General features: G+C 37.3%; 1 protein-coding gene across 1 annotated transcript in view; it reads left to right on the forward strand.

The window, feature by feature from the left end:
- Positions 1 to 13955, forward strand: part of LOC126100884 (uncharacterized) — a 563003-nt gene that overhangs the window by 545563 nt on the left and 3485 nt on the right. The window contains exon 17 of the mRNA XM_049911552.1: positions 11500 to 11650. Coding sequence (XP_049767509.1) covers positions 11500 to 11650 — 151 coding nt within the window. The remainder of the gene's footprint in view (positions 1 to 11499; positions 11651 to 13955) is intronic.

The following is a 13955-nucleotide window of genomic DNA, read 5'->3' on the forward strand; positions in this document are numbered from 1 at the left end:
TAATGATTCACATTCAGAATTAGTCTTGTTAATCAAAGCCAAGTGTAAGGAGACCTCCTTTAATTTTAATGAGTCCAGTCATTCATAAGCAGTTTCAAACCACCTCACTCACTTCCTTCTGTTCGCTATGTCGCTGAATTTATTGTTCTCTAAAACTGTCACGTAATTAGTACTGTGCACATAATGAATTAATCACTCATTAATTTAGATAAAGTTTCGCCTTTGCAGAGTAGTTTTGAAGAAACCAGTTTGTTTAATGAAAGTAAAGTAATGCAGTTAATTATGTCAAGTTAAGGAAAGAATAAATACATGAGAGCCGTTTATAATATGTAGTAGCTAACCAGCTAAGTCCTGAAGTAGTCACAGTGTGCCACAATGACACACTGTAGATTGACCATTAGTAAATGCCATTACTTCCTATTGCTTAGCCTTCTTTTGTACAGTTTGTGGCAGTGCAGTACACACAGCTAAGACAGAAGCCAGTACGTACCACTGACCCATCCTCCTGAACGTTTAGTGATGATAAAGGAATATTGTGAAAGTTTTTAAATTGAAAAGCTTGACTGTGCCAGACTCTGATTATATAGTAAATATTAATTCAAGCACAGGCTCTGACTACCTTGGAAAACTGTTACGGTGTCTTTAAACATGACAAAATAGAGCTGCTGTCGCCCCTATTGAATCCAGTAATGTATCAGTTATAATACGTAGGGTTTAAAGTAGTCCATCTGCATGAGTTTTATTAAACTATTGACACATTGTATTTACTTGCACAGGTAAGTGTGCCTGGATACAGAAAGGTTTAAACTTCATAGACTCACGGAGAATCACTACAGCTTGTCTTGTATAAGCAAAAGCAACGGCCATATAGTAACTTCAACAAGTGTATGTACACTAACGATGTTGCAAAACCACTGTATTATTGTAATCACTTAATTACTTCTCATTAGTGTACTTCTTCAGACAGTATAACTAACAGCAATTGTTTTCTCAGTTAACTAATCATGTGTGCATTTTATTACTTCCATGAGCTTTAATAAACATAACCGCTTTTACTATTACTGAAGAAATGCTGTACAAAAACACCATTTCTTTCAAATAGTCTCAACAAAGTGTTAATTATTGTACCTGCTGTCTGAGCATTTAGTAAATGTATGAAAGCAGTTACTTCTCCCTTTAATTACTCTAAATAAAAGCACACGCACTGTCATGTTACAGGGCTGAAGGCCTTTGGTATTTGAACTAGTTTGTACAAAGCAATTGAAGACAATGACTTTGTTCAAAACTAGCAGATTTTTTAATCTGCACTCTGTTACAAAAATAATGTATTCAAGGTTTCAATCTTTCCCTTCGGTGGTTGTGGCTGATGAATTATGTGCTCTGATTGTAGCTTTTTGGAGATACAGCTCCTTATAATACATATCCTGTATTTGTATGCATGTTACCCTCTTAAAACACCATTACATGCAGCTGTGTGTGATACAGACAATTCATTAGAAGCTGGTACCTGGTGTTAAGAACAGAAAATCCACCCAATACATCTGGTCTAATATTCTTCTTCTTCTTCTCTCATATTGTATATTAGTCACACCCTTACAAGAGCACACACCAGTGTACTTCCAATCATTGGACTCATACTGTAGTTATCACAGATCAATTTTATGCACAAATTAACTATCACATAGCACTGCCCAGTCTTTTAATGAGCAAATGTGAGTCATCTCATGCCAAATTTACAATGGTCAAACTAGTACATTCTCACAGTTCGAACGCCGTAGAGTGATCATGCTCATTACATCTTACTCTATTGACTGCCTACTTCAGGCTGTCGCTTTCTCTCTCTGAACGTTCTGGTGCACTTGCTAACTTTTTGCTTCTTCCACATCATCCAAATGGGTAGATCTCTGGTTATAAATACAACAGTATGTAATTCCACTTTTACACATAATTTCAATTTTACATTAAATAATTCAAGCAAAAAAAAATTGTAAAAATACGCAAGGAAAAATTTGAGTACATTTGCTTGCTGTGTTAGTGCTAACTCCACCCTCTTTGTGGAGACACTGTACTGTCCTTTTTTGGTATTTGATTTCATGTTTCAGTGGCTTGGGTTGTCTGGTAATGGGAAAAACATATTATGGAGTGCTTGTGAAATCCTGGATGTGTACATTTTTAACGCCTCTTTTTCTACAATGGGGGTGCAAAATTTAGGATGAAAGTTACTTTCCCATGATGTGGCATTGCCAAGTGACATAACTCAACAAAATTTGAATCATACATAGACAGAATTCCTGCAGTAGAGTATAGAAAGTAACTGAAATAAATACACAGTGAGAGAAAAAATGACGATTTCAATCAAATACAGTAATTAAAGTGAAACCACTGTTTTCCACTATCATCCCATGAACATTGCAAAACACTTTTACTGATACAGATGTGCTCTCTGCATTCTGTGCTGAGTGCAGCTTTGTTGTTGCCGTACTGCTTGCCAAATGCTGTTACCTGTGTAGAGAGACAGCGTTCTGGCCGCTATGATATACTTATAATATTTTAAGAAAACTATTTGGTGAAAAAATTTGATTTTTTTCATATCGCTCAATAAAGGTCTGAATTCCTTTTTGTTTATTCATCCTAGTTACTGTGCTGCATCAAATTAAAGAAACCATTGCATGAAATTTTAATGCTTTTGTACAGGTACAAACATATTGCGTAAACTTTGCATATGGTTGATGTTAGCTCATACATTGTTGCGTAGGAAATTTAGATAAGATATCAAAATTTTATTTAAAAGTGAGAGCAGAACAATCTCTCATTTAGGTCTCAAGTTATTGGTTTTAATATCTGGTGAACAGTCCCATGAGACTGGCTCATTTCGGTCACTGCGCATTGGGAATTGTGGTAATAACAATAATCATATTTCATAAATGTTTCAAGATACTGGGCAAATGATAGCACACAAAGAGGCACATGTGTTTTATGATAGATGCTCAAACTATTTTTATTCACAGAAAAATGGAAAAAACTTTGCCCACAGCAGTGACAGTTCCGTGGAAGTGTAAACATGTCAATAACACTTAAGAAAAATCCAGAGGTCATGTTTTAAATACATCTTCGGCACCTAGGGAGAGGCAGAGCATGATGAGTTAACTCATCTGCAGTGGTCAAAGGGTTGATAGGGGGTTTGATCACCACACATGGCAGAGCATGCTCTGCAATGTTCTCTCATGTACAGAGGCATAACGTGGCATGGACGTACTCTTCTCCAAGTGCTTGAACGTGGTCAACACAATTGTGACACTGAACTACAATCCCATGTGTGTCTTTACAAGGGTGCAATTGGCCCTGGCTTCATTTTTAGGGAGAGCAGTGTGCAACCACTTTGAACAGGACATTTGGAGGAGCTTTTAGAATGAGAGGATATTTGGCAAATTAACTGGCCTGCCCATTCACTCAACTGAAATACAATTGAGCATGTGTCGGATTCATGGAGTAGATGTATTGCAGCATGTCCACACGCCCCATTACCATCCAGTAGTTGTCAACTGTGCTGGTGGAGGAATGGGATGCCCTAACTCAACAACTTGTTACCAACGTTGTGGTCACCTTGTGTGCATGTTGCAAAGCATGCATTGCCATCCATGATCTCATTTCTTTCAGTTACCGTCTGTATTGTTATGTAACAGTTGAGTCTATGTATGATCCAAGTTTCAACAAGCTACCATATTTACACAATTTTAAGACAGGTCTTTTCCCAAATTTGTCATTGGAAAAATGCAGGGTGGTCTTACATTTGGAAATTAAGCTATTGCTGCTGAGGTTAACATTTCTACATTGTTTATTAAAGTACTTGGCGGTCATCTTAAATTTGCAGATGAAGCTTTGTCCATTGACATCATGTGCAAATTTATTTTGAAGAATTTGTAAGGGTTGGGCTGGGCAAGTATTACTGGCATTCGAACAGGCTCAAGATTTACTGATACACCAAAGCGCTTGACACAGTATTGATGATGCTTTACTGATACACCAAAGCGCTCGATATAATATCGATGATGCTTGAACGATCACATGACTTTTGGCTTGTGCAGGGGATGCATCAGAAAATTTGAACTAGCTGCTACAATATACTATGAACTAGCCACTATAATATACAGTCTATTGCTCTGCTTAAAATTTGACAGTTTTGTGAAACACAGGAAGAATTAGAACCAAATTCTATCATCTTACATTCTCCTGTTGTATATGTATAGGTTTGTAACAAAAGTTCTCATACACGTACAGATATAAAAGTAGCATTCAAAAGCAGAAATGATGTTCTTCAAAAAATGTTACTTGCTTCTAAACCCAGATCAGTATTTTATTTGATTATGAGGCACTAATAATTTACTAAGTGGTGCAAATGAAAAATTTGGTCACTGTACACGTATTAGAATATCGTTTTACATTACTGGCTTTTAATCACATTTAGAACAGGTGGGTGACAGTTAGATGAAACAAACAGAAAAATTAATCGAAATTGAAATCTCCACAAATGATATAAATCATATTACATTGACTAATTGTTGTCACAAGAATAAATTACAGCGGCAAGACCTGTTATGGAGATAGTACCAATAGACATCACTAGATTGTGGGATGAGCAAAAGTTCTGGAATTGGACTGAATCTTTTATTTATGTGTTAGTTGCTGTTGATACCTATGACTTGCACCCTAGAAGATAATGCCGTCTGTGTTTCACAGTTGCTCCAGCACAGCCCTACTGAAGGATTGGAGGGGAACATTGGTACCAGCTTGGCGGGAGTAGTGAGTGGGCAGCAAATTACACCATGTTGACAAACATGGGAATCTGTACTGTGAACTTTGGCTACTTAGGAACAACTACCATGTTTAAACTGCTGTTTGCCTGAGTCTGTCTGAAGTTGGAATTGAATTGACTTCAAAATTGGACTCAACAATAGTACACATTTCTGCAGGAGACGGTAAACGTCTAGGGAGTGGTGTACTTAAGTCTTTCGTGCTGCAGTGTTATTGTCGCTCACTGTGGCATATGACAGGAAAGAGAAAGTGTGTGTCAGCTGCTGGTTCTATGCAGCAAATGAGAGAGTGGCAGACAGACAATATGTTTGGAAGCAAGAGACATTATAACATTTTCACATACGTATTTAGATAAAAACAGCTGCACTCTCAGGTCCCAAGGTGACAACCACCTCATAAATCACAGTGTATTAAGAAGAAACAGTCAAATATTTGTGAGAATGAAGATATAAATTTCAGAGTTGTGCCATTAGGATGGTGGTGGTGGTGATAAAAAATAGTCACCATAGGTGACAGGGTTAGCAAGCAAAAATTGTAGAAAAGAAAAAGGCAGCAAATTAACGTAAACAATTTCCTTTCATTTATTTTGTTTCTCCTTGTATTCTCAAAATGTAGACTATAAGTATAAGAAATGGCAAAGATTGAGACAAAGTATAATGTTAGCTTTTGATGCAGATACTTTGACAGTAAAACAGTTTGTAATTTTGATGAGTCAGAATATGTTTTTAAAAAATTCCCCTGAAGCCTCTTCAAAAAAGAGGGTCATGAGACGTCTTATACTTGGTAAATATGGTCTTTTACTTGGCAGTGATACATAATGCGAAAATTACTTTTTTATTTATGTTTTGCACACTTGTACTTGAGAAGAAGTACATTGTTCCACATTGAGTGCCTCTTAAAATGAATGGCATCTGGGTTGAGATGTGAAAGGACTGTACCTGTTATGTGTTAGGATTTATCATTTGCCATAGATTATGTTACTGTGGAACTTCCTTGTGAATGTAGGAAATGCCCACTCGTATGCTGCAGAGCATTTGAACTTTGTGGCACTGCAGCATACATATTTATTGGATATAAAAAGTCAGAAGTGTGGCAGGATAAATTGCCCATAGCAATTATTTTTTTCTTGAAAGTGTTTCAAAGGACATCGGTCATTGCAGATGGTATCCTATACGTGAAATGTTGATCCTGCTACAGAATACCCCAAATGTATGGCTTACTTTTGTGACACTTTTATCGTACACGTACATAATTGCCATTTTGGTCGATGCATTCTTGTAAACACTGTGACAGTGAATAGTGCCCAAGTCACACCAGCTCGCTGCAGTGTCTTTCAGTAAGTGTTGAACCTCATCTTTTGCCTTGTCGTTGGAGTGGAATGCCATCCAGGCAAATGTTTCTTCAAATTAGGGAACAGTTTGTAATCAGTATCCGAACTGTTTTGGTGGGTGGGTGATGACTAGAGACCAGATTATATGCATTTGCTTGTTGCATATGCATTTGCATATTTGGCTCCTTTTCACCAGAGAAATGTTGTTTCGTCGATAGCTGACCATCCTGGAACATTTAAATATGAAGGAATTGTTTTACATTGTCGAGTTTGCGAGAAAAATGTTTCATGCAAAAAGAATTTCAAGTAGACCAGCATGTCAAGACAAGTCTTCATATCGTTGGAACGCAGAAGAAAGGACCATGACAACAACTTCTGACAACAGCAAGTTGCAGTAGCAGGGATTTGTCCAAAGGTAAACAAAAGGGTTGGTTTAACAAGGATCTATGTGAAGCATTCATTGCAAGCAATATTCCTCTTCACAAACTTACAAACTCTACCCTCAAAGGCTTCCTGCACAAATATTGCTTATATCAAAATATACTAGATGAATCAACATAATTTAAAAATTACGTACCGACAATTTACATAAATGTTCTGGAAGAAATACGCAATGAACTCAAGGACAGCATTATCTGGATTTCAGTTGACGAAACTACAGACGCATGTGGCCCTTACATTGCAGATTTAATTGTTGGCGCTTTAAAAGAACATGAAAATGTAAATCATTGTACGATCACCAGATTTGTGAATGAGGGTACCAGAAAAATATTTCCAGAATCTTCTGCTGATTAAAGGGTGTTCGTGTTTATTTCAGATGCTGCTCCCTGTATGATCAAAGCAGGAAAAGCCCTCTGAGTATTTTATCCCAATTTGATTCTTGTGACGTGCTTTGCTAATGGAGTACATAGCCTTGCTCAGGAAGTACGTTCCATGTTTGTGAATGTAAATAAACTGATTTCATCCACAAGGAGAGTGTTTCTAAAGGCCCCTGCTCGCATCAAGACCTACAAAGAAAAACTACCAAATCTGCCTTTACCTCCCGAACCAGTGGTAATGTGTTGGGGTACTTAGGTCGAAGCTGTGTTGTTTCACAGTGAACATTTTGAGGCCATTAGGGAGGTAGCAAACCACTTCGATAGCGCAGAGACTTTGGCAGTTTGTCAGTGCAAGGAAACTTTTAATGATTCTGGTATTGAAAAAAGACATTGCTGTGATTAACTCTCATTTTTCCCATATATCTGCAAGTATTAAAGAGCTTGAAACTCAAGGTTTAGCATTGAATAAATCTATTCAGTCAATGAATAAAGTTCTTCTAGTGAAGTCCTCATTGCTATAGGTATTCCCAAGAAAACTTAAAGAAAAGTTTGAAAACATTTTAAACAAAAACCCAGGCTTTGAACCCTTCCAGCAAATTGATATTTTTATTAATGGGCTGGGTGAACTTTGACCAGAAACAATAAGTGCCAACATAACACCCAAATTCAAATAATGCCCAGTTAACTCAGTTGGTTAAGAATGGTCCTTTTCTGCTTATAAAAATGTTTTAAGTGATCGAAGACACAACCTTACTACTGAACATTTGGAACAGTACTTGGTCGTTTTTGTTTACAATAGTAGAAAAATGTAAAATAAATTGTAAATGATGCTTTGGTCCAATAGTATTAATTAAAGGTTAATGTTGTTCAAAATATATTCATGATTGTATGTCATTTTGTAAATAAAATATTATGGAGTCTTTGAGCGTTCCCCCCTGTGTGTGATATCTCAATGTTGGTCCTGTACATATCAATCGTTTTGCTGTGATGCACTCCCATCGTATCTGCTTGTTATGACAACAATAGCAAAGAAGGAACAATTCTTGAAACATTGTATGCATCCCCATTTTGCAAACATTTGGAAAATAATCCCGGGAAGGCCCCCTTCCTAACCTCTACCAGAAAGTAAATGTACCGATTTTTTGCTTGGCTGGTGCTGCTATTCCTCATAATTGATACATACAGGTTCGAATTTGAGGTATAATGGACGCAGTAACTACCATGTTTTTTTGTTATTTGATCTTGCATATTTTGACACTTTTCATGCATGGTTTAAGGGGGGATGTAATGGATTTTGGTCCAAAAAATTGATTTTTCAAAAATATTATTTTCTTGATCTACACAGTTTAATCTATGTTGTGTGTTAATTTTATCGTGATAGCACCTTTAAATTGTTAAACTGATTAAATCTGCACTGGCGCCACTCCCACCTTTTCCGACATGTAGGAAACTGCTTGCTTCAGCAGAATTTTTGTCAGTGTGAAGGCTATTTTCTTTTGATACCTTTGGCTGACATCTATATCTTTGCCCAAAAACTTTCTTGCATGAGGTTTATTTACATTTTGACAAAGCTAACACATATTGGTAATGAAAGGTTGAATTTGCAAACCTTTATGTGGAAGTCAAGATTTGTGCATAATGGGTCTAAATACTGCCAGCAGTGTGCAACAATGAAAATGTCCAACAATGAAGACAGTGAGAAACTGTGGCAAGAAAAGCATGCAGTAGCATTCTCTAAAAATTATAGTGGCTCAAGTGGGGGCATGGAGGCTGCTGCAGTTGTGAAGATGTTCTCCAGATCTGAGGACCAGTATGGTGTTGTTACATATACTAGAATATCGTGGTGACGGGGACCCCTCTTCATTCAAAGCTGTAACAGATAAAAGTCCGTACAGTACAACAATAGAAAAGTTGGAATGTGTTGGCCACATCCAAAAGAGGCTTGGTGGTAGGCTTCGCTGCTTGATGAAAGAGAAGAAAGGTGAAGTACTTGAGGATGGAAAACCACTAGGAGAAAAAGGCAGGCTTACTCTGAAAGAAATAGATTCTCTTCAGTTATCTTGTGGGAGAGCTATCAGAAAATTCAGAGGCAAAGAGGCGTGCTGTCTGGGCAATTTTTTTCCACAAACTATCCACTGACCAAACAGCAGTGCACAATCTGTGTCCGAAAGACGATTGGTGTAAGTTCAGCAACAGAAATGAGACGTATTCGCATGAACACTCATTACCAGAACCTGTTAATGAGTGCAGTAAAAGCCCACATTCAGGTTTCTGCAAACCCTGATTTATTGAGGAATTGTCTTCATGGAAAGAGACAAAGTGCAAATGAAAGCCTCAATAATTTAATTTGGATTAGATGCTCAAAAAGGACATTCTGTGGACTTGAAGTACTCAAAATAGGAGTCTATGATGCAGTTTTATGTTACAATAACGGAAATAATGGCAGAATTGAAGTGCTGAAGAGAGTTGGTATAGATCCTGGTGTGTTTACAACAAAAGCATTTTACACCACCGACGAGAGCAGGGTCAAGAAAACTTGCAGATCAGTGTCTTACCTACAAATACAGGCCAGACAGATTCAAAGAGGAGAGAAGAGAAGCCTGAAGTATGAGCAGTATCAGTATGGAGGATTTTAAAATTGAGGTATGCTTATTACATGTAGAAGTATGAGAAGAAAATCTTTGAACCTCATTTTTTCTGTTTTACATTTTTTTTACGTTATTAGAAGCCTTGTCTCAAAAGGTATTCATGTGCTAATGTTATGAAATTTTCAGGAACTGTTCGCAATGTGTTGCTGTCTCCCTGGAACTAAAAAATATGAGATCCTGCAATTATCTTCTGATTTTAGATGATTGTATGTAGAAAAACAAGTTAATTTTGGATGTGCAAAATTGAAAACTCTGTTAATGATACAATTTGTACCATAAATTTATAACTGTAGTTCACTGGTCTTATAACCTTCTCAGGGCACTACAATAAAATTTTCAGATTAATTGCATGATTAGAATTTGAGTTATGGCCTTTTATAAAAAAAGACAATAAAAAATTCAAATTTCTGGCAAAATATTAATGCTGCATATTTTATTACATTTTTCCATTAAAATACAGCTCTTTTGCTTTACACATACAAAATTTTATATTTGTACATTGATAAGTGCAGCTGTAATGACTTTTTTAAATAAATATTTACATGTTCCATTACATCCCCCCTTAAGGTTTTTATGATGAATATAATCTGGTTTTTAGTGATAACTTTTCAAACAAAGTTTTGTAAGAGATTGACAAATGGTGAACGATATGTGGGTGGGTATCAACGTGGAGAATTCTTTATGCCCTTGCTCAGCGTTACTTTTCTCCAGTACTGAATTGCCCTTCTCAGTTTTTTTAATGTCTCACAGTACCTGTCAGCCTTTATTGCTATCCCAGCATGCAGAAAACAACCAACAGTAACCCCTTCCAGTCACAGAACACAGTTGCCATGACTTTACCAACAGATCTCTTTTGACGGAAAGGGATGTCACTTTTTCCATGACTGTTGTTTTTCCTCAGGTGACTGAATGTTGAAGACAAATGGCAGGTTGTACATTATGGGCCAATTTGTATCTTTGGTTTTGTTTAATTACTTTGGAAACACTTTGTAAAGCTTACATACAGAACTACAATAAAAACAAAAGATGTGACTGTGTAATTATTGGTGGCTGTTTGCTTACCCACATAGGTTGAATCATAAACACATCTTCTTCAGATCAAGGGACTTCTAAGCAACTGTAGCTGCATGTCTGGTTTTATTGTTGTTATAGATGCATCAGAATCTTGAGAAAACTTAGTCCAATTTGGTGTCTTAATTTTTTTCACTTTTTTTGCAGTGCAAATTTGAGCTGGTATGACAACTTTTGGTGACAGAAAATCCCTTGATGCTATCGACATTACTGTCACAGTTACTCTTAAGAAAGAAATCATTTTGACACCATATTGCCCAGTGCTTCTGTGATGGAGAAGTTGACTAGTGAGGCACTCAGTGACACATAGATGATACTTCCGGAAGGAAAACATAGTTGATACTTCCAGAAGCAAGACTAACATTTGTCCACATGACAAAGCAGACACGTCTACAGCTTTTATGCTTTACAGTTGATATTTTTCCTCCTTGTTCGTTTAAAGCTGAATAGTTGGTCATCACACTGACGTATGAAACAGAGCAGCAGATACAGATTAGCAGACATATAAGTCATCTCTCTATAAGTTCTGTGTGATGAAACAAGCACTGACTGCATAGTATCTGTATTGGATTGTTCAAGACAGATTATCAACGAAGAAAGGTTTTTTAACATCAACTGCTGTACTACAATGCTATGTCCGTTTTGGTCTGAAGTAATTGGGTGACTAACCTAGTTAATCTCTGTGTGGCAGGTTTCTTCCGTCATTTCTCCCTCTTGACAGGTGGGGAAAAAACCTTAAGTCCAAAGCTAGCATATTCACTGCCTTATTTTGTCTATTGACATTTGGTAGTAGATTTTTCTATTTTGTATTCTATTCCAGGTCCAATACTTTTGGAATGTGTGACACATCATCAATTGAAAACAGTATTGAAAGCTGTACCTGAAGATATACGCATCATTCTACAGGATCCTTGGAAGTTCTATGGCCATGTGGTACCTCCTATGTGTAGGCCACTATCTCCTGAACTGTGGTAAGAAATCTTAATAATTAATGGTAGTGTAAATTGGGACTAATGTGCCAAAGTACCTGTTTGGACATTTAAAAAGTTTGTTTGAATAAGCTTTAACATCAGGCTTTTGAGGAAGAGTAGGAGAAGTGAGTAAAGAGGAGATAAAAACCAACCACCTGCAATAGCAGAAGTGACAAGCATCCTCCTACTAGGTAAACTGAATGGGGACATCTCACTGTCTGTGAGACTTGTATTATTTTTGTGGCAGCAATGAAAGCCACTAGGCTGATCAGTCTGATGTTGTTCCTAGCTAGGGACATGTGGCAAAGGCTGAAATGTTTTATATCACTTTTGACTTGAGCATAGCTGCTCTAAATTCTGTAAATTCTGACCATTTCTTTTTAGCAACATTTCCATCCGGTTGGCTGTATAATCCTATGCTGAAACTAGTATACGGTTGCTGAGAAGCAGCCATGTTTAAAACTGTAAACTGAAAGAGTTGCCAATAATTTTACAAACAGGTACTACTCTTAACAGTTTCAATACCAATGTCCTACCACACTTCCACAACTTCAGGATTGCTTACACACTTGTTAATCACAGATCAGCTCACCACTCCCCACCTTTCTGGAAATAATCAGTGAAAGGAAGAAAGGAAAGTAGGTAAAGGTTTAATGCTCCTTAGATGACTGGGTTAACAGAGACTTGAGCACAAGCTCAGATTGGGAAAGAAAGTAGGCTATTTGTCTTTCAAAGATTAAGTGATTTTGTGGGACAGCAGGAAACCTTAATCTTGGTGGCTATGCAAAGATTTAAACAGCCTTCCACCCAGATGACGATGGGTTGGATTGTTTTCCGATCATTCCTGAAGTGAGAAACATTCTCCCCAAACTTTCCCTACTCCTCATAAGTAGTACTCCACAACAAAACGAACCTATCAGATATCATTGTCCATTCTTAGGCCCCACAAGAAGCTAACATCCTACCCAGTGATCATATCCTTTGTGATAATCCTTATTCAGTTAGCTCACCCACTGCCATTTATCCTAATCTGGTCAGTTCAGCATATGCTGTTATAAGTGGAGCCAGGTGTGAAAGCAGCCTTGTGATATGGCATCTTTACTGCAGTGATGACTTGACACTGTCTTTGTGAGCTGAGATGCTTCCTTGGGGGGATTTCTGTTTGTGAACAACTTCACTGGCTGCTTTCCAACACAAGGAATGAGAGAGCGCACTCTTGACCTTTCCTTTTATACTTTTCATTGACTTGGTGGTGATGGTTTTGCCTAGTTGCTATCATGCTACACCTGCACTTTGGAAAGGAAAGGTGCCCAATGGACATGAATAAACAATGCTTTTCCAATTTAGGCAGTTATGCCTGTAGGTTGAGTCCCAGACAAACGGCCAAATGTTACTTACATATATTTTTTACTTCGTTGCTGGGGTCTCTCTTCTTCAGCCCAGCTCTATCTTATTTGATTCACTTTTCTGAATGACTTGCGTGAATAATTTCTGCTGTGGCAAATTTTTCTCCGACTCCTTTCTCTCCATTGACAGATCAAGAAACCTGTCGTGCTAAGAGATAGAACCTTTTGTTCTTATTTTTTGACTATATCTACATCTGTTGTGCTGTGTAGATTCTATTATTTTGATTTCTTTGTTGTGAAAATTCAGTTTCACTCTGCACTAGGCCTGTTTATATTCTGGCTGTAGAAACCAGGCCATTTTAGCAACATTCTTATATGTTCCATTGTATGATTAGTTACCAGAGTTGGCCTTATAAACTATTTTAACACAGCATTTAGACTCTGTTTTAAGAATTAAATTTCAGTGAACAAGTTTTGTAGAAAGGAAGTCATGACACTTAAGAATACACCCCACTCTCTTTCACAAGGAGCATTTACTTGAGAAAACTATAACATTTTCAGAATTGCTGGTTAGTTCTCACCTTCAGAAGGTGATATTTTGTATTGCCAATCAGACAGGTATAAAAGACAATGCAGTATCCTAGCTTTCAGAATTGTTAGTTCCTTCCTCTTGAAAGAAAGAGGAGTAGGTTGAAGAAGCTTAGAAATTTAAGGGCATGTCACTCAGGTCGCAGGATGAGAAGGACCAACTTATTGCAAGTTTGAGAAAGAAAAAAGATAAAAGGGCAGGCATGAAAGAAGAGGGGGTGATCAAACTAATCTCTTTGATACCACCCCTTTGTCTTTGTCTCCCCTCATCCTCACAAGAACTGGGTCGTCCTCATCTTGTGTGAGTGACCTGCAATTTAGCAATCTTCCTATCATCCTGTGCACTTAAACACTCTTGATATTGTCATTTT

Source organism: Schistocerca cancellata, chromosome 9, assembly GCF_023864275.1.
Source record: "Schistocerca cancellata isolate TAMUIC-IGC-003103 chromosome 9, iqSchCanc2.1, whole genome shotgun sequence".
NCBI classification, from domain to species: Eukaryota; Metazoa; Arthropoda; class Insecta; order Orthoptera; family Acrididae; genus Schistocerca; species Schistocerca cancellata.